General features: G+C 38.2%; 1 protein-coding gene across 1 annotated transcript in view; it reads right to left on the minus strand.

Moving 5' to 3' along the window:
• Positions 1-22670, minus strand: part of DOK6 (docking protein 6) — a 432942-nt gene that overhangs the window by 157462 nt on the left and 252810 nt on the right. Inside the window, exon 4 of the mRNA XM_011968352.1 lies at positions 1443-1562. Within this exon, the coding sequence (XP_011823742.1) occupies positions 1443-1562 (120 nt within the window). The remainder of the gene's footprint in view (positions 1-1442; positions 1563-22670) is intronic.

The following is a 22670-nucleotide window of genomic DNA, read 5'->3' on the forward strand; positions in this document are numbered from 1 at the left end:
GACAGTATTATTATTAGTAATAATGAGATTATAATCATCATGTGCTATCATGTGCTCTTTTACCTAAAATATCTAGTTTATGACTCATAGATAATTCGAGAATTTTTCTTTTTTCTTTCTTTGAGATATGGCCTCACTCTGTCACCCAGGCTGGACTACAGTGGCCCAATCTTGGCTCACTGCAACCTCCGCCTTCCAGGCTCAAGTGATCCTTCCACCTCAGCCTCCCGAATAGCTGGAACTACAGGCACACGCCACATGGCCTGCTAATTTTTGTATTTTCTGTAGAGCGAGGGTTTCACCATGTTGCCCAAGCTGGTCTTGAACTTCTCAGCTCAAGCAATCCACCCTCCACTTCTTCCTAAAGTGCTGGGATTACAGGTGTGAGCCATTGTGCCTGGCCCAGAATTTCTTAATAGTGTCAAATTTCCTCAATATCCTTCAACGTTTCAAAAAACCTATCAAAACTTAGCAACACTAAAAAGTTTCTATTTTTACACTATTCGATCATCTGGTGGTGGTAATATTTTAAAAAATGACCTCACAATCAATGAATATTGACAGACTGAATAATATTACTTCAATTCTGTTATTTAGAGTTGCTAGTCATGAACATGCAGTATAAACCGTTATGAGACATTAGAAACTCTTGTTAAACTAGAGAACGGTATAGTAAGTAAACACCATTAGAAACAAACACCTCAGTTTTGTCAAACCCTGAGATTTTACTCACTGTACTTTCCTCCTTGTAATATTAGCCAAATGTCCTAAAAGCTACTGATAACCTGATAAGCCAAATCTGTTAATATAGACTCTAAATCTATAACAAGTCTCAAGAAACTGGAGGGATGCTAGCCATTCAAAAGCCTTTTGTAGAACAAGTTAATCTATTAGTTAGCTATGACCATAAAAGGCAACCCAACAAATAAGAAGTTGGGAGACCTGGGTTGTACCTTAGCATTTTCTCCAGTTGTTACACCAGTGTGGAAAAGTTCCTTAATAACTTGAACTGTTCAGTTTATTTTAATATTTCATATTTATATATTTCTGAGATAGGATCTTACTCTGTTGTCCAGGCTGGAGTGCAGTGGTGTGATGTTGGCTCACTGCAACCTCCTCCTCCCAGGTTCAAGCAATTCTCGTGCTCCGGCCTGCCGAGAAACTGGGACTACAGGCACGAGCCACCACACCCAGTTAATTTTTGTATTTTTAGCAGATGAGGTTTTACCACGTTGCCCAGACTGGTCTCGAACTCCTGGTCTCAAGTGATGGGTCACCCTTGGGCTCCCAAAATGCAGGGATTACAGGTGTGTGCCACTGCACTCGGCCTCTTTGATTTAAAAAATATGATTGGTCTGAAACATTTCTGAGCTCCTTTCCAGTTTCAAAGTTCTACAATTACAAGAGTATTCTGAAGTGATGGAAGGCAATCTCACACCTACCATTCTGTTCCCGCTGCACTCCTGCTGCCAGAAGGTCGGGCTCCCCAAGGCTGATGTCATTGAGCCTGGTCCCCAGACACTCCATGCAGAGGTGCTTGCACCACTCCTCGGCCTCCAGCTCTGAAAGTAACCACAACATCACCAGTCAAGCAATGCTCCCTAGGAATGATGGAAGAAGAATGTGCCCTTAACCATTTTCCCAGGTAACTGGCAAGAGTTAAGAACCTGCCTTTAAAAAACAACAAACTGTATTTAGGAAGTGAAAATAAGTCTCAAAAATTATTTCCCACTCTTTGACATTATATTTTTAAGTGGTTTATCTTATTTGTAGTACTTTACCTTATTTACAAATAATAGTCTGAGAATATTTGTTTCCTATATAGCATAGTTCAGATTGATTTTATTTGGGGAGGAAAATTAAAATAATAAATTAGCCAGGTTTAGTTACCTGGCTAACTCATATATACTACAAACCATCATGCTTTACATTATTTTTATATATATATATATACACACACACACACACACATATACATGCACACACACACATAATATATACACATATATATACTTCAAAACATGCTTTACATGTAAATACATTTAATTTTATGTCAATGTAAAAAATTAAGTAAATACAAAAAATATATAAGTGAATAGTTGAAACAATATCAGGATAGATTAAACAAATGAACGTTTTCCTGAAAGTGACTTAGATTTATGAGTTTGAAGATCTGATCCCCAAGTCATTCTGAATTGTAATGGATCATAAATTAGCTCTAGAATGTGATTTTTCTCTGTAAATGATACAAATTAGGCTATTTTTTTTAAAACATTGGGGTAGAATCTTAAAAGTATGTCTTCTCTTTGGGAAATTCCAATTACCTAAGACGTTGATTAGATCATTGCTTTTTTTTTTTTTTTTTTAACTATGATTACTTCCCAATTTCTTTATAATCACATTTTCCTCTTGCTTAAAACATTATAATGTTATATCAACACAAAATCCTATCATATCTAAAGTTTTCACAGGCTTTCATAAACGTAAATGAATTTGACTTTGGTGTAAGCCCTGTGTGAGTGAGGTAGCCAAGGGTTAGGGTCATACCTGTGCCTCAAATCATTGGTCAGCACCAAAACAGAACTGGAAATCAGCCAAGTCTCCCAGCTATTTTACTATGCAGAAATTTGAAAAGGGATCTCAGGTTTAATATTTTAGGCCAAGCTCCAATATCACTGTACAGAAATTGGATAAGAACTTTCCACTGACATCTGCCCAGAGAAGTTTCTGACTTTTCCATACAGCATAAATCTGTACTAGAACAGTTTCATATGGATTCTCTGTAAATCTCTTGTTGCTCTCTGTGGATGACACCTCACCCTTTGCCTTGGCATTTTAAACTCCCCGTAAAAAGTTATCTGTGACAGATTTTCTTGACTTTAGGGATCTGAATACCAAAACTAGGCTCTCCTTGACGGTCAACACCATCAAATTTGGGTAATGTTTTCTTTCTGAGCTTAGTCACGCTGCCTTTGCAGCAAAAATAAGTTGCATCAATGAGATGTGAAGACACATTTGTCATTTATTTTTAGTTTTTTCAAGACCATGACATACTTTTAAAAATAAAGAAAAAGACATGCAGTTCCCCATGGGATCCTATTCTAATAAAAACAATAGTTCCAACGTTCCCATCATGAAAAGCATGTTTTTATCTATGAAAGCACAGTTTGCATGTAGAAGGGACCATCCCCTCACTGGTGTAAGGCACACTATCAAACCATGTCAAGGATCAGGAAATTTTCAAGAGGGCCTGGCTCCCTCACTTGGGTAGAGTCAGAGGCCTGGGATATAGCTGCTCAGGCATTTCCTTAGGAACCCAGAAAATAATCCTTTCCAACCACAAGGCTGCCAATATAATAAATGCACCATTTGCTGAGGCGATGGCTTACTAAAAATAACAAAAACAAAAACCAAAAAAACAAAAAAACCTTTTTTCTTCTAGGAAGCAAATGCCAGATTTCAAAGAAAAATTTTATAGGAGCAACAAAAGCATATATTGAATGTGATTTTATTAGATACGGAAGTATTTATAAAATGTATAAAAGATTTAAAAGATTTTCTAGCAATCAACGAAAATATTTTAGGTTAAACCAATTTACAAGCTATGTATCAAGAAATGTTTGAAATTTCTGTCAAGAGAGGCACTATGATTATTGTTTTTCTTTTAAAAATTTTTACTGTTTTAAATTTTTCACAAGACTCCACAATGTAAAAATAATGTAAAGTCACATGCAATTAAAATCTTTCCTACACTATTGTATGTAACAGTATTTCCACTTCTCTACAGATGAAGATGAAAATATCTAATGTGCTATTTGGGGGTAAAAATTAGGTGCCAAAGCACCTTGGTGCCAATGTTCTCCTTAAGCAGTCAGTCAGTGCATGCCCGGACGTTTAAGAAATATATAATTCACTCCTCCTTTGTGTTAAGCCTTTTGTCCTAGGGTTTAATGAGACAAAGAAAGCAATCATACAGTAAAAGGCTTCTATGAAATTGGAGTGGACTCTTTCAAGCAGAACTAAATGCAGAATTTCTGTAAGTGCTGGAACAAAGAAGTCTCCCACAGAGCAATGAGAGGTATTCATGGGCTCCTACCAGCAGATAAAGACGTGTTTCGCAGACGGGGCTTCAGCATTTCAGTAGTGTAGTAGCATATAAGACTAGGAATAGCAAGAATAACAAAAGTGGAGTACATACGGTCGGACTAAAGACTGAACTGTGAACTATTTCAAAGAGAGGAAGAGAGATTCTTACAATTCAGGGCTCATTCCTTTATCAAATATATTGTGAACTCTCTTTATGCCAGGCACTGCGCTAGGAGGTTTTATGAAAAACACACCATTTCTGCTTTCAATAATCAGAGTCTAGTGGGATAGGCAGGTGGGTTTAGTATATGGTGCTCTGGAAGGCTGTTAGCCTAGCTAGGTAGAAACGGAGGAACTATGCCAAAGGCTCAGCAGAGTTGAAAGTATCAGGGCAAGCAGAGAGAAATGATGATGTGTGTGTTAGTGAGCAAGTGTGAGTGTATATCTGTGTATGTGGGTGTGAGTGTGTATAGCAGTGTGTAATGTGTAGGTGTGTGTGCACACAGCAGTTTTGATGCGTGAGTGTGCATGTGTACTCATGTTTGTGAGTGTATGAGTGTGCGTTGGAGGAGTCTGGGAGGAGTGAGGAAGTTGCCTGAGGCAGAGAGGGAAAGACATTTGCAGGGTAGCAAGAGTGACATCCCGTAACAGCTGGGGATAGCTCTGAGTTCATGTAGAAAAATGTGAGAAATGGTATTAGTTCATTCTCTTCCTGATTTTCTAGTATTTGGCTCAATTAGATCAGGCCTAAAACTTCACCTCATAAATATTAACCTTTGTACTCTGTATACTTGGAACTAACAGTTTTGCTGCAGATAAGCTGAATTTCTTTGACTTTTAGACAAAGCTTTGGTTTTATAAATCTGTTTTTGATAGTCACCACCTTTCAAATAGTACAACTGTGCTTTTTAATTCTTCTTTCTTAGGCAAGCTCTATGTATTGAAGTCTTTTAATCTTTTATTGCATGTTAATTTTTTATCACTATTTAATTGGTGTTTTTCTCTAAATTATCTTTCACCTTTCATTTTTATATTTTTTTACAGAACTGAGATTCAATACAAATGTAAAAATCTGAACCCACCCACTGCATTTTAAAATGTTTATTTTCCCATAGACTGAGTGCCTTTTGTAATTTGCTTTATCTTGCAAACTTTTTAGTCTACGCATAATGTGTAACTAATTAAATTTCATTATGGGAGAATAAAGACATTAAAGTGTTCTATAAAGTTTTCTATTTTTCTCTTCATGATGAAGTGCTTTTTCATTAAGACGCCTTTTTCAGATAGCTTGCAGCTATGTTCAAATTTTTAATTGAGTAAATAACTTTCTCTCTGGACTAGAAACACAAATAATGTTTCCATTATGTAGAGGATTAGTTAAATGAAGAAATTTGGTAATTTCCAAAAGGAAAATTGAAAGGCATTTGGGAATTCTAAGACAAATGGAGACTAGAGATTAAATTAAACGGTGAATTATGTGACAAGTGGGTTGATTGATGGCACAGAAAATGATGGGAGTCCAAAACCAATTCAGTCAAAGACTGGCTCCTCCCTGTGTTTCAGCGTTTTGCCATTTCTCCACAGAATTCTGGGGAAAGTATGGTGTCTTACAATACAGTGACATGTATTGTAAGTGACATGTATTGACATGATGCAGTGCTATCTTTAATTCTGATTCAAAGGAATCAGAAGAGGTATTTAAATAGAAGGCCTTTAATAAATGCCTATTGACTAAATAATTAGATTCAAGCTTTATTGCTTTCACTAAATTTAGTCCTTAACATAATGACATTAAAGTTAAATGATCCAAAATGAGCTATATTTGACAACAGAGTGAAAAAGTTTTCATCATATATATACAGAAAACATGCCATCAGCTCAAAATTACATAGCAGAATTAAAAATAGCACTGCATCACTTTGTTATTTTATTCGAAGATGCAAGTAAGACTTTTTTGTGTTAAAATAATAAATCATTGTATCTAGTTCCCACTGGAGTTAGCTTTTATTAATAATCTTTGGAAAATGTAGACAAAATAATCCTGTTTTGTCTTCAGCATAAGCACAAATTCTTAATTCTATCTAATTATGTTCTGTGCAGATTTGCTATGATTTGATGATAAAGGTGGTTTTCATATTAACATCTTAAATACATGCTTTGCCATAAAGTGAAGAAAAATGTTTCCCTTACAGCCTTTTGCTTGGAGAATATAACACTCTCCCTTATTGTCATTTAAAATTTTTGGAACTATTAAAACATAAGACATTTTGGCGATGCTTTCATTCTTAAACTGGCGTGACTTTCTACTTAGCTGGCCTTGCTGATGTTCTATGGACTTTTGCTTCCCCACGCCCCCCCTTTCTTTTTTTAATAGTAGGAAGACAAGAAACCAGTTAAAACCTAAACACCGCCGGGCATGGTGGCTCATGCCTATAATCCCGCCCGCCTCGGCCTCCCAAAATGCTGGATCACTTGAGATCAGGAGTTTGAGACCAGCCCGGCCAACATGGCGAAACCTGTCTCTACTAAAAACATAAAATTAGCCGCGCGTGGTGGTGCGCGCCTGTAATCCCAGCTACAGGCGTGAGGCAGGAGAATCGCTTGAACCCAGGAGGTGGAGGTTGTGGTGAGCCGAGATCGCGCCATTGCACTCTCGCCTGGGCAACAAGAGCGAAACTCCATCAAAACAAAACAAAACCACCTAAACACTTGCTTCAGCAAGGATCAAAAGCATGGATCTCTGGTTAGCCTACAGGAACAAGCTTTTTCTGTTAGAGTCAGATTTGTAGAGCTGACCAGTGTAGAGATGGGGGAACGATTAGTTTTCTAAGTAGGAAGTGCATTTATTTGCTCCCTTCCACAAAGTTTACTGATATCTAACAGTCCTTTAAAATGTGGTTCAAATATGGCCTTCTTAGTTTAGCTCTTCAGACCCATGTTTGGATGTGACACCTTTCCTCTACATTTCCTGACACTATACAGAATTTTATCATAGCCCCTGAGTATCAGATGAGATTAGGTACATTCAGGGTGGCACCACCGCAGACGCCCCTAAGTATCAGTGAGCTGTTGTTCTGCCTTTCCTAGTCAACTTTAAGAAATTGGAGTGCAGGAAACATACTTGATCTAGTCACCCTTTACCCTAGAACCGCACCTGGATATGGAAACCAATACATAAATATGGAACAATTAAGTATATATAATTTGCAATTTATTCCCAGAAATTCAAAACAAATTCTAAAGCCAAATGCAAATAATTTGGTGAGTAGTCTCTTGGAGGATATTTTGAGGTCTCTATTGCCTCCATTTAAGTGGAGTTTATAAGTCTTGCTTAGCTAGATAAAATACATCTTTAGATTAGAAAGAGAAACAGAGCACTACCTGACATGGTTCTCTATTGAACTTAGGTAATGATAAAATATTCAAAAATGGTTTATTTTATTGGCTATTTTTTCTTTCAACCTCATTAGAAATATTTATGCAACCTGAAGCTTTTGCATAAACTTTTAGTTTTATTTGTGATCAGCACTTGATTACATTTGTATTTTTTATATAGATGTGACAGTGGAATCTTAGAAAAGGTCAATTTAGAGCCAAGGAAATGTGTTACCACCTAACTGCCTCTTTGATGCCGATAATCATAACTTGTTTTCCTTGATTTAACATCAGTTTGATATATCAACTTTCTGAACTCAATAGAAAAAACCTTATTCTGCTACTTTTATGAATTGAAGGACTGAGGTTAGGCTTTCAAACATGGCTAAAGAGAAAATCGCCCCTACCTATTTTCCAAAGTAACAAATGACAAATAGCAGCAATTGATAGAACAATCAAATGTGCTGCTTTTTTGCCTGATGAGAATTCATTGTAAAATTCTTTAACATGGAGGTTAGTAAATGACACAAGAGTTTACAACAATTCAGAGAAAACAACAGAAATGGACACCAGTAAATGATCTGAAAAGAATGGTGGTGTGTGTGTGTGTGTGTGGAGGTGGGGGGCAAAGATGGGAACTGGATTTTTTTTTTTAATTACGAGCTTAAAAAGGATCCTTTCCACCAACTTGGAAGCTCACCTTGAGGACGAATGCATTTCTGTGATGTAAAGCCAGCATTGGGGTAAATTTTTAATAGATGCCAATAGAAAATGTGATGCAGAGGCCGGGCGTGGTAGCTCATGCCTGTAATTCCAGCACTTTGGGAGGCCAAGGTGGGAGGATCATGAGGTCAAGAGATTGAGACCATCCTAGCCAACATGGTGAAATCCTGTCTCTACTAAAAATACAAAAATTAACTGGGCATGGTGCCATGCACCTATAATCCCAGCTACTTGGGAGGCTGAGGCAAGAGAATCCCTTGAACCTGGGAGGTGGAGGTTGCAGTGAGCCAAGATCACATCACTGCACGCCAGCCTGGTGACAGTGAGACTCCATCTCAAAAAAAAAAAAAATTGATGAACAAGTTTTTTATGTTTCTCAAGAATATAATAATCAAGCAGACAACTTTTTGAGGAAGAGGTGCTATCAAGACCCTTTATCTTAGTCATACTTTCCTAAGATCCCAAAGGCAATTGCTTTCTGTGCAGCTCCCCTGAGGTGGTTGGCAGTTGAGAGAGAAACAGACAGGAAGAGCTGTGTGCAGGAAATGGGTATCTAAACCGGAAGTCTGAAATCATACAGAGCTCTAAAACTGTTTCTCTATACACAGCCAAACTTGTTGCAAAAACATTTTGACATTAGTCCCTATTGAACATGGAACTGAATTTGGCCAAATGACACCAACAAATCTGAAAGTGTATTTATCCCAGAGCTTCCTGAAAGGAAGGAAAATCAAGTTGATAACAATAAATAAATACATGAATAAATAAGTTGAAAAAAATTAACTTGATTTTCTTGTGAGGAGGACGAGTGCTGGACTTCTGTCCTTCAGAACTATAAGATAATAAAATTTGTGATGGTGCTTTCTGCTGCTGTGTGTGGCAATTTGTTATGTCAGTAATAAAACACCAAAACAAATATAAAGGCCAAATATTTTATTCCATTCTAATAGGAAAGCTTCCAAGCATGCAGATTAATGGGATGTGATCTATGAAAACAATTAGAAATATATATAAGGAATATAGTGTGATTAAATCTACTTGAAGCTTAAGAAATTAAATAGGAATTTCCTGGTTATTAACATGAAGGGGGAAAAAAATCTCAAGGCAGATAATGCTGATCTGCTAAAAGCCAACTGAGAAGAAGTGCAGGAGGGTCAGAGGGAGGGTGCGGGAAGGGACTGAGGGAGAGTTGGAGCAACCACCAGAAAGATTAGATTCACCAGTAACCTGAAAGTACTGAAAATGTATGAAGGAAGAGATTCTGAAGGACATTGAGTATAAAGGACGGGTGTTATAAAAGGCCAAGCCTGTGATTTAAAAAAACACATTGGGTTTAGAGGAGCAAGTCTTCCAGTTGTATAGCTTACATCATGAAATACTATGCAGCCATAAAAAGAACAAAATAATGTCCTTTGTAGCAGTATGGATGCAGCTGGAGGCTAATATCCTATTAGAATTAATATTAATGCAGAAACAGATAACCAAATATTGCATGTTTTCACTTTTAAGTGGGAGCTGAACATGAAGTGTACACATGGACGCTAAGGAGGGAACAACAGATGCCAGGCCCTACTTGAGGGTGGAGAGTGGGAGGGAGGGAAAGGATCAAAAAATCACCTGTCAGGTACTTTGCTCATTATCTGGGTGACAAAATAATCTGCAATTTACCCATGTAACCTGCACATGTACTCCCCCGAACCTAAAATAAAAGTTAAAGAAAAAAAGCAAAGAGAGAGGAAGAAACACCCTTTAGCAATTGGGTGGTAGAGAGAAAAAAAGAAAAAGAAGGTTTAGGGTCCTGTAAGTAAAATGGTGCCACAGTATCAGGGAACAGAAAATCTCTATCACAAAAGGCAAGCAAACAAAACCCCACCACATTCCCTGGGCCTTATTAAAATGACAGAAAAGGGCGGTATGAAACTAGGACTTTTTTCATTGACTAAATACTTTTAATTACAAACTCTGTTAACTATGGAGTAGGCAGATGCTGTGTTTTAACCTTTTTTGTTCAAATATTTAATTTCGTAGAGATTGAGATATACATTTTATGTGTTTATCACGTACAACATGATGCTTTGAGTCACATACATTGTGGAATGATCAAATCCAGGCAAACAACAAACTAGGACTCTTATACATCATCCAACATCACAAAAATCAGCAAAGAAAATAAAATCCACAGAGAACAACTGCAGAAATTCAAGACCAGAAAATTCACACAAATTCAAATAAGTTAAGGAAATAAACTCCTACCACACCTCAATCCCCAAAAGTAACATAAAGCAGAAGAAAACTATGAGTACACTCCAAAAATAGTTGAATGTGCTCAATCATTGAGGGTGTAAAATATAAACTTGAATCAAAAATTCATAAACTAAGAATGGAAATGAACAAAAACTAAGAAAAATGAAAAGAATGGCATGAATTAGAAAAAGTGGAAAAAGACAAACCTAGGAATGAAAAATAAAGTACAAGGTACGTAAGGTAGGATAGTCAAATGAACACTAAGAGGCATTGAGTAAAATACGAAAATAAAGTTGTCACTAAACAAGAAGTAAAAAGGGTTGAGGAGAAGCAGTGGGAAATGGATACCAGGAGAAGAGGAATGGTAACTAGGATCAATATAGCAGTGGAGTGGGGAATGGTGGTGAGGAGAATCATTCACATTTAGATATATTCAGGAAAGCCTATAAGATTTGCAAAGAGGGTATGAGGGAAAGAGAAATTAAAGATGAATACAAAATTTTTAGCCTTTACAACTGGAAAAATGGATTTATCACGTGGTGAGATGAAGACGATGAGAAAAGCAGATTTAGAGGAAAATAACAAGAGCTCAGTTTTAAGAATAATTCTTAGATTCTTATTAGTTATTGAAGTGGATGGATGAAGAGGCAGTTCAATATCTCCTGAGACACTGAGAAATTCAGATCGGACTTATAAATGTGGGAGTCAACAGCATATTGATTCCATTTAAAGTCATGGAACCAAATGAGATCACCAAGAAGTCTGAGTAGGTAGAAAAGAAGACATTTAAGGGCTAAGACCTGAGATACTCCCACAATTCGTTATTTGGGAAACAGAGAGGGAAGGCAACTAAGACATAACAGACATTTAAGGAAGAAGAAACCAGAAAAACGTGCAATATGCTGAAAGCCAAGAACAAAAAATGTTTCAAGGAGCGGGGAGTAGCCGACTTTTTCATGCTAGCAAAGCTCAAGTGAAATGAGGTCCAAAAGTTGATCATTAACCTGGAGAGCATTAGCTACCTTAATAAGGAAAGTTTTGTTAGAAAGTTTTTGTTACCTTTTTCTTAAGGTAGCATTAGCTCTCTTATTGTCTTTGTTGGAAGAAAAAAGACAGCTTGAATAGGTGCAAGAGAAAACAGGAGAGAAGAGAAACAGAAGTTGGAGTCAGTGCAGACAGTTAAATATAGACAACTCAATCTAGAAGTTATTTATTTTGTAATTTTTTTTAGGTCAAGAAAAATATCTGGCACAATAGCTGCAGAGGGAAGGGACATCAAGAATTCTGCTTGATGCTGAGTTCTAGTAGCATAAAAAGAATATCAGGATGTGCGCAGGGGTGTGAGAAGGAGTTGGAAAGATCGTTATAAAGTGCAATATATTAGATTCTAGAGATGAAAGACGCAGGAGAAAGAGCATGTAGCTGACATGGACAGAGATAAAGGGCGCGTTGAGATTAATTCTGACAGCCCCATGCTGATGCCATGCTGACAAGACTGAGAACTAAGGGGAGGTTGGGATGAGGGGTCCTTCTGGGAGCACAGGGTCCCTGGTGGCTCCTCCTGACAGAGGTGGAGCCTGCAGCTGGGCAGACTTATTTCCTTAAAAAGAAGCTATTTCCTCATTACTGCAGAGGAAAGCCTCCTTGAGTGGCCTCATGCTGAGTACACAGCCTGTGAATCCCTGCTGATGGCAGCCTGCAGGCAACTTTTGCCAAAGGTGACCCAGGGTTGTCAGTGGGCAGTTATTTCTTATTCAATCCATGTAACAAACCTTGGGGTCTTTTTTGGTACATGTCATCTAACTTCTTCCATTCTTTCATCTCACATCATCCATTCCATTCAATGAACATGTTTTTGAGTCCCACTATGTGGAAAACACCATAAATGGGCCAATATAATAGCAAATAGCAACATGGTGCCTGCATCAGCCTGAATATCTGATGTCAATGATTGACAGAGCCATTCTGTAGACTCACTGTGTAATTGAGGGGAAAAAAAAGTTTTGTTGGGTTAAGACACTGAAATTTTGGGATTGTTTGTTATAGTTGCATGCCTAACATTTCCTGACTAATTTTTAAAAAGATAAAAAAAGACAAGTCGGAGAAGGGTGATGCCATGTGTCACTGTCTTGGTGCTCAGTCAGCAAGGGAAAGGAAATGAACTGGGCATTGGATAGAGGCTGATCCATGGCATGCAGTAGGGAAATATTTGGCTAAAACACCACTTGTAGTAACTTGGGGAATGGATTAGAAAATATCCACCCTAGGAAAAGGAGTTGGAAGATAGAATATTAGCGAATTTATCAGCATATGTTAGTTGCCATAGGCTGTATTTGGCAGGGTATTAAGAAAAAGAATTGGTCAGTTTGCACACAGGATCAAAAGGAAATAGAGTGTATTTAAAACTTGGTGCTTTTCAAGGTTGAAAAAGGCAACTGCTTCTCAACTCCAAGTCAATACCAATAAAATAAAAATGATAAGCCTTTGAGCGACATGCCCTTTCTTAAAGCCTGTGAATGGTTGAAAGCATCTCAGAGTAAAGGTCTACCCAAAGGTGAAGCCCAATAGGCTTGCTTAATAGAGAAATGGTTCAGGGAAAAGACAGCAAAGGGGTGGTTCTCCCACCAAAACCTGAGGGTGCATAAGGTCTGAGAGAGAAACAGCAGGAGGCTTAGGATTGAAGAGAAGTATTTCTAGGAAAAAAAAAAAAAATCAAAACTGTGGGTGTAACTACTGGCCCATGGAACCAAGTAAAATCGAATAGATCACAAAACTGCAAAGTTTTAAAGAGTTATACTGCCAAAGAAATCCAAAACTTCTCTAAAACAGTCAATCACTTTTGGAGCTTATATATCATTCTTGAGCTTCTAGGGCAGAAAGCATCTGAAGAAGTTTCTTAGCTCCTGAAGAAGATGTATACTCCCATGCTCGCTTTAGAGGTCGACTTAAGGCAGACAACGGAAAATTGGAAAACTTCGAGAAAATGACATCAATTCAGATAACAATGGACTGGTGACCCCCTCCCAGAGTGCAAAATTACTACCTAATCAAATAATTAGGTACTTATAATTAGGTACAAATAATCAAATACCTCATTCCACATAGCAAGGAGGTTCTGAAACTGTTTATCCCATCTCATTTCACAAGTGTGCATTGGGTTATAGGTTTCTAGCTCATAAAGAGTCACATCTGGACTGGCCGTAGGGACAACTTTGCATTGTCCAGAATCCTGGAGTCATGACTAGATGAGACATTGAGTTAGTGTCTTTTGGGGAGGAGTGCGTGCATTTTTTTTCTTTTCTTTTTTTGAGACTGAGTTCTTGTTCTGTCGCCCAGGCTGGAGTGCAGTGGCACGATCTCGGCTCACTGCAACCTCTACCTCCCGGGTTCAAGCGATTCTTCTGTCTCAGCCTCTGGAGTATCTGGGACTACAGGCATGTGCCACCATGCCCGGCTAATTTTTTTTGTATTTATAGTAGAGACAGGGGTTTCACAATATTGGTCAGGCTGGTCTCAAACTCCTGACCTCGTGATCCACCCACCTTGACTGGGATTATAGGGATGAGCTGGGATTATAGGCATGAGCCATTGCGCCCGGCCACATCTTGTTTTTAGGAAGAAAACAATGATGTTCAGTGAGCCAGAAGCATGCTTGGTGGGATCCTTTGCACAGTTTCTTGTTCAGCTGGATTTAGAGCTGCTGCTTTTGGGCACATGGCAAGATGGCATTTTCTCCTCTTTGGATGCAGGTGCCTGGCACATTGTGGGTAGTCAGAGTATTTGTTGAGTGAATGAAAAGTAAGTGAAATATTTTCCATATGTTTCCCTTTAAATGCACACAGTCTGAGAAGCCCTGAGTGCCTACAGGGTGATATTGCTTGCAGTTAGTACATGGGAGGAGTATGATGAGTATCTTTGTTTATTTCCAACAAGATCGCCGCTAGTGGTTTAGACCATTACACAACTAGGAATTCTTTTTTTCCTTCTAGTCACACATCCATAAAAGAAGAAAGCACAAGGACCATTGATGTTGAAATACAAATAATTATTGAGGAGCATAAAAAGTATAATTATTCTGATAATTTGCATAAAGATGATCATTAAGATTTACATGTTCTAGTTATATGAAATATTGTACAGCTTATAAAGATGGCTTTTTAAAAGCCAGTATCAAATGAGAACCTATAATAAATACTATATTCAGATTAATTGTCCATTCATTGGAAAGAAAGATCATATATATTTGTGGAAAAGCACTAACAGGTCTGAAAAATGATTTCTGAGTAATGATGAAATATGTATCAAAACAACATACAGAAGCATGAAAATAAACTGATTACTTTTTCAGTTTAAAACTACAAGAATTTCAAACATTAGATTCTGAAATTAACACAACCTTTTAATGCATTAGTACATTTAAAATTACAACCTGCGTTTTATATTAGCTTTGTACCCCAATCCAAACATCACATAGCATTTTATTTAAAAATGTATTTGTTGACTAGTCACCCTTAAAAAAATTAATGGCTTATGAAATGAGATAAATTAGGAGTGTATTTTTATTTATTATGAATCAGAAAAATTTTACTAAACTTTATAATATTGTTGAATGGGATTTGTCCTCTTGTGTTTGGAGCCCTCTAAAACTACCACTTGAGAACAATAGGCACTAGGCACTAAATAGCCACACATTCACAAATATTCTTTTTTTTGTTTTTTGAATGTGCATACAGTTCACTTGGCAATTTTCTAAAAAATGCAATTCTGATTTTTTTTTCTTTTTTTTTTCTTTTATTTCTTTTATTTAAACTTAAACTAAGTTCTAGGGTACATGTAGGTTTGTTACATACGTATACATGTGCCATGTTGGTGTGCTGCACCCATTAACTTGTCATTTACATTAGGTATCTCTCGTAATGCTATCCCTCCCCGCTGCGCTCACCCCATGACAGGCCCTGGTGTGTGATGTTCCCCTTCCTGTGTCCAAGTGTTCTCATTGTTCATTTCCCACCTATGAGTGAGAACATGCAGTGTTTCGTTTTTTGTCCTTGCGTTAGTTTGCTGAGAATGATGGTTTCCAGCTTCATCCATGTTCCTACAAAGGACATGAACTCATCCTTTTTTATGGCTGCATAGTATTCCATGGTGTATATGTGCCACATTTTCTTACAGACCAATGGAACAGAACAGAGCCCTCAGAAATAATAACACACATCTGCAACATCTTTGACAAACCTGACAAAAACAAGAACTGGGGAAAGGATTCCCCATTTAATAAATGGTGCTGGGAAAACTGGCTAGCCATATGTAGAAAGCTGAAACTGGATCCCTTCCTTACACCTTCTACAAAAATTAATTCAAGATGAATTAAAGACTTAAATGTTAAATCTAAAACCATAAACCCTAGAAGAAACCCTAGGCAATACCATTCAGGACATAGGCATGGGCAAGGACTTTCATGTCTAAAACACCAAAAGCAATGGCAACAAAAGCCAAAACTGACAAATGGGATCTAATTAAACTAAAGAGCTTCTGCACAGCAAAAGAAACTACCATCAGAGTGAACAGGCAACCTACAGAATGGGAGAAAATTTTTGCAATCTACTCTGACAAAGGGCTAATATCCAGAATCTGCAAATAACTCAAACAAATTTACAAGAAAAAATCAACCCCATCAAAAAGTGGGCAAAAGATATGAACAGACACTTCTCAAAAGAAGACATTTATGCAGCCAACAGACACATGAAAAAATGCTCATCACTGACCATCAGAGAAATGCAAATCAAAACCACAATGACATACCATCTCACACCAGTTAGAATGGCAATCATTAAAAAGTCAGGAAACAACAGGTGCTGGAGAAGATGTGGAGAAATAGGAACACTTTTACACTGTTGGTGGGACTGTAAACTAGTTCAACCATTGTGGAAGACAATGTGGTGATTCCTCAAGGATCTAGAACTAGAAATACCATTTGACCCAGCCATCCCATCACTGTACAAAGGATTATAAATCATGCTGCTATAAAGACACAGGCACACGTATGTTTATTGCAGCACTATTCACAATAGCAAAGACTTGGAACCAACCCAAATGTCCATCAGTGACAGACTGGATTAACATTCCACAAACATTCTAAAGAGAACCACCAGAGTCACACAGTATCTAAAATTAGATTTGTGGATAGGCTTGTTGCCTTCATTGATTGCCTTCAGTTGGTTCCAAAATACTGTTCAATATTCAATTTTATTAAAAGCTCCACTGTAGTTAATGCCAAAAACAGTGCTGTGCCTAGGGTGGCGGGAAAGGATAACAAAATTCCCCGATTCTTCTTAGAACCATACATCTCCACAATTCTTAGTTAACTTTTTTTCCAATTAACAGTGTTCTCCAATGTGTCTGTATGATCATAATCATACAGAGTTTAGGCTGAAGGGAGTTTCTGTGGTCAACTGACTTGTGATTTCTCTTTTTTTCTACTTTTAAGTTCATGGGTACATGTGCAGGTTTATTACATAGCTGTCATGGGGTTTGTTGTACACATTATTTCACCATCCAGGTATTAAGCCTAGTATTCTCTCCTTCTCTCACCCTTCACCCTCCAATTTCTAATCCCTTTTTAGAAGATCTTAAAATAAACCTTACAAGTCAGGACCCTGAAGCAATGCAGAACTTGGAAAGAGGGATGCCTGGAAAATTGCTTCAAAGTACGGTGTGGTTTAGGAATTTCCCTGGGACAAAGGAATTGGCCAGATCCATTCCAGTTCTTAACTATGTCCCTAAGGTTGACACATTGTTCAGCAGATTCTGCCGGCAGACTGTCTTTTAACTCCTTGACTTTGTTAATAACTGCACTATGTTTTAAGGGACTTGAGATTCAAAACATTTTCCATGAGATAAATAATTCTGGAATGACTTAGGAGAGTTCCAAAAAAGGATCCTTTGGTTTACTTAATTGGCTTTGGAGCTAAAGTGAACACATGTCACCTTGAAGGCTAGATCCATCCTATTGCTTAAAGTCATCTGTCCCTAGTAACTATTTCTATAAAGGAAACAAATTTAACTTGGCTTGAAGATCAGTTTTACAGGAGGAAGTTTAGTAAAGCTAAACATCATTGTGGAGTTGGCAATGGGACAGTGCTGCATTGGCATGGCACGAGAAATCAATCTTCAAATCATTTCCATTTGCTCCTTTATAGATGAGTTGATTTTTTTTCTAAAGTGCAGATTTTAAAACTGACTTTAAAAGTCTCATTGGAAATCTATTACTGCACACTCATGCAAAATTTGTTTTGCTTCATTAAAATAGATCAATGTAAAACTGTGTTCAAATATTTTTGTTTAAAGGCAATATTAATCTACTAACAGAGAGGTCTTTAGACAAAAGTCCACAGTGAACAAAAGGCAAAGAACCCAGGATTTGCAGCAAGTAGTATTAAGCTCCGGAGAACATAGAGTAAGAGAAAAACATTTTCAAAGAGCTTTCTTTATTAAAAATTGAGGTAAAGGGAGTAATAAATGACATCAGCAGCAAGCCTTCCAAAAGTAGCTATGATAAGTACACATCCTGATGAAAATGTGAAAGTCTCAAAACAGAACCACAGGGAACAATACAGAAGAGAGAGACTATAAAGAGCAGCTTCTGGAGGCCGGCTGTGATGACTCATGCCTGTAATCCCAGCGCTGTGGGAGGCCAGGGCAGGCAGATCACCTGAGGTCAGGAGTTTGAGACCAGCCTGGCTAACACGGCAAAACCCGATTTCTGCTAAAAATACAGAAATTAGCTGGGTGTGGTGGCAGGTGCCTGTAATCCCAGCTACTCAGGAGGCTAAGGCGGGAGAATCACTTGAACCCGGCAGGGGGAGGTTGCAGTGAGCCGAGATCTGCATCAACATATTGATGGTGAGATTAAATTCTGAGTTTATTCAGAAGAACCAAGGTGAGAAATAGGTTAGTCACCCCTTCTGACTACTGTTCGTTTCTGTGCTAGCCCAGAAGTACAGCTTTTCAGAGTGGACACACCTGGGTACGGTTCGGTGCTCCAACTCAGACAAGAAAACATCTGTAACATGTCTTTACAGTTAAGGGGGGGTTGGTGACAGTCCACATTACATACATTACATAAGCTTTCTACTTTTCCTTCACATTGCAACTGTGTTTTTATTCAATTTAAAGAATTAATTCAGTAAATTAAAACTATATTTTAATGAAGAATTATTGTAGGTAGAAAGAACAAAATTGACCAGATTGAATCATGTTACATTTTTATCTTATCTGATAAGAATGATCTAACGTTCAGAGCTGCTATCCCAACAATTACACAAAAAGGAATGTTAAATCCTTCCTACAGAGTATAATAGGAAGGAGGCTCCACCATTTCTCACACCTGACTGAGTTACTTATGCTTTCTGAATTTCAATTTCCTATCTAGGAGATGCCCATAGTCTCTTCTTTTTGCTCCTTAATTAAGTGCTTATGCACATGCTATAAACTGAATGTTTGTGTCCTCCTAGAATTCATATGTGGAAACCTAACTCCCAAGGTGATGCTGTTAAGATGTGGGTCTGTTGGGATGTCATTAGGTCATGAGGGCTCTGCCAGCAGGAATGGGATTAGTGTCTTTATCAAAGACCCAGAGATCCCTCCCTTGCCCTTTGCAGCATGTGAGGACACAGAAAAGACAGTCATCTATGAACCAAGAAGTAGGTTGTTAACAGACTCTGCAAGTGCTGATGCCTTGACAGCCTAGCCTCCAGGACTGGGAGACATACATTTCTGTTGTTTATAAGCACCAAGGGTATGGTATTTTTGTTATAGCAGCCTGAATGAACTAAAACAGATGTAATTTGCTGAGTTTTGAGGTGTCACTCCTACTTCTTCAGACTTTCAGCATCTGCTGTCTCCTCAGTTGAATTTGTAATTGAAGCATAAGAAATACCAGGTATAGGCCAGGCGTGGTGGCTCATGCCTGTAATCCTAGCACTTTGGGAGGCCGAGGTGGGCGGATCATGAGGTCAGGAGTTTGAGAACAGACTGGCCAACCTAGTGAAACCCCGTCTGTACTAAAAATACAAAAATTAGACGGGTGTGATTGCAGGCACCTGTAGTCCCAGCTACTTAGGAGGCTGAGGCAGGAGAATTGCCTGAACCTGGGAGAGGTGGAGGTTGCAGTGAGTTGAGATCATGCCACTGCACTCCAGGCTGGTGACAGAGCGAGACTCCATCTCAAGAAAAAAGAAAAAGTCAGGTATAGATGTCATATGTCTTCAAAAGAAATAGGAAAAGGAATGTATTGCTCCTTGAGGTCAGTGGGAAAACTCCAAAATCTATCCAGTTTTGGTTATGGAAGTATCCCTTATAAAATGTTAATCTGCTAACTCTGTCATTTCAGGTAGAAAAATGAAATTATTTTAGTGACTGTGTTAAGACCAATCTGAAAAAAAAGTCAGTCTCCTGCACTCGCGCATACCATGATAAAAGAAACAATGAGAGAAAGTGGTTAAGCCTCATTGAGACTTGTATTTTAGAGTTGAAATTCCTAAGTTATTGGAAATTTTTCATTCATTAGCTTTTATTTGAAGATACAAAGAAACACTTGCATCCTACTTTTCTTCAAAAGGTAACACATTTAGCAACTGATTAAAGTCAATGTTCTGAGTTATGAACGATCTATGCACATCGCAGGCCTCCACGCAGAGGGCTTGTTTCAGACGTACAGAAACTAGTTTGAAAAGTGGCCTTCAGGAAGAAAGTCGGGGCCCTGTTTATGTCATGCATGGAAGCTGCTTCCAAAGAGACCAGATGTTGAAACTGAGACAGAGGGTGCAGAAGCCCCTCTTATCATAAAGCCAGGAAGACACTGCCAAATATTTGCATCAATAGAGTGACCAGGTTTGTGATTTTCTTCTCATCGTGAAACACCATGATTTCAGATGGCCATCTAATAATATATAAAATCTGGCATTTATTCAATGTTCAGAGTGACACTGTCCTAGCAAATAATTACAGGCACACTCAGATTAAAGTGCTTTTTAGCCGCTTTCTAAGACATTCCAAAACAAATTAGGGCTGTAAAACACTGGTCAATGTGGCTTCTCTCCGTCCTGATCCTCCACCCCAGTTACCGCATTTAACGACCTGTTTGCTCGTGTCCCTAGTGCCCTTGACTTTATCTCAGCCTGTGTAATTAGCCGGATTCAGCTGGCAAATGTGAGCAATGTTCAGTTTCTCAGGGGATGAATTCCTAAATACAAACAGAATGAAATATATGGTGCAGAAACACGTAACGTATTATATTTGGATATCTTCTCAGTTTTGCAAAACCACAGCATGTAGCCTTGTTACTGCTTTCTTCGTCCCTTTATCTTTTTCTAATGGACACTATTGTTTCAATAGTTTGAACCGTTTGGAGGTACACGTAGACGGGCACAGCAGTGACTTTTGAGATCATTTTATGTAATAGGAAAGGCCAGAATGCTGCTCGTTTCTTCTGAACAGGCCAGAGAGCCAGGACAGTGTCCTTTGACCATGAAGGTTAAATGCTGGAGCAGCAGAGAACACGCAGAGCTCAGGGTACCAGAAGCCCGTGTCACCTGAAAGATTCAGTGGCAGCAAAGTCAGATGCAATGATTAAATGTTTACATTGCTCTACTATGTGATTGCAGGGTGTTAAGGAAGTTTTCGATTTGCCTGTATTTGATTTTAATGTGTTTTCGAATATTCGAAGTAGAAAAAATAACCTTCTTAAGGGAACTAGATCAAAAAAATTGTGTTGTAACTCTTAAGGGCTAATCTTGACCATCTACAGGCTGAGAAGGGACTGTGTTTAATTATTATGTGCAAGCTTACCTTTACAGCTGGGCTAAGCTGCAGCCAGGAATATTGAGAGGAATGAATTATTGGAAAACCAGCTACCAATTAATCTTTTTCCTCGTTGAAAAAAGAGAGTTATATATGCAAAAATATATTTTGCATTTTGAGTCTCTATATTAGCTCGTGCTGTATTCTGGAATATTGAGAAAAAGACGGCAGAAAAAGATGCATTTCCGTTTACGAAATAGAGCAATACAGCGAGCTGCTACTGGCAGGTATAAGTAGCGGAACTAAGGAAGCAGAGAGAACCCCTTATTTCTGATCATGACAATGAGTGAATAAAAGCCAGCTCTTGGCTTTCATGTCTTTACCATGCTGCTTTCAAATGGAATAAGCTTATATAATAATAGCAATAGTAATAGTAGAGTAATTATTGTCAACGTACTAAATATTACAACCATACTTATTTTAAAAATATTTACTGTGTGCCAGGTACTAGTCTAAGAAATTTACATTACATATATGAACTTACATAAGACTCCCAACAACCCTATGAAATCGACACTATTAATTTCACAGTTTTGCAGATGATGTCACCAAGACCAAAGAATTTAAAGTACATGCGAAGATTCAGGAGCCAAACCCAGCAATCCAGCCCCACCTTATGCTCTTAACCTTAGTAAAAGATTCCAGGCCAGGCGTGGTGGCTCACGCTTGTAATCCCAGCACTCTGAGAGTCAGAGGTGGGAGGATCTCATGAGGCCAGGAGTGTAAAACCAGCCTGGCCAATAGAGCAAAACCCCGTCTCAACAAATGAGGAATTAAAAAATCAGTTGGGCATGGGTGTGGTGCCTCTAGTCCCAGCTCCTCGGGAGGCTAGGGTAGGAGGATCGCTTGAGCCCAGAAGATAGTGGCTACAGTGAGCCATGATCGTGCCACTGCATTCCAACCTGGGCAATAGAGGGAGACCTCTCTCAAAAACAAACAAAAACAACAACAAAAACCCACCCCAAACCAATCAACCAACCAACCAACCAAAACTATCCACTCACCTACACACCAACCAACCAACCGAAAGGGTCCAGTTAATTCGTATCTTAGGTCTGGTAGAATGCAGACCTAATTCCAGAATTTATGAAACAGGTGAAAATCTATCAAGTTCATGGATTTACTATTTCCTTCATGTGTTGGGCCAGTTTTCCCCTTGTAAAAGTTACCGGCACTTAATTTTCATTTTGAGACTATTTTGTTAGGTGTGTAAGAGTGAAGAATTATTAGCCTCTGTTTCCAATACATGATTTAACATCAAAAATCTCACTACATCAATTTTCTTTGGTTAGCTGTTGCCTGTTACATTTTTCTGCATCAATCAACTTTTACTTAGATTATGCTGTGGTAAGAAATCGCCCTGCAATCTCAGAGGATTCCCA

This window comes from Mandrillus leucophaeus, unplaced genomic scaffold (genome assembly GCF_000951045.1).
Source record: "Mandrillus leucophaeus isolate KB7577 unplaced genomic scaffold, Mleu.le_1.0 Scaffold84, whole genome shotgun sequence".
Classification (NCBI taxonomy): domain Eukaryota; kingdom Metazoa; phylum Chordata; class Mammalia; order Primates; family Cercopithecidae; genus Mandrillus; species Mandrillus leucophaeus.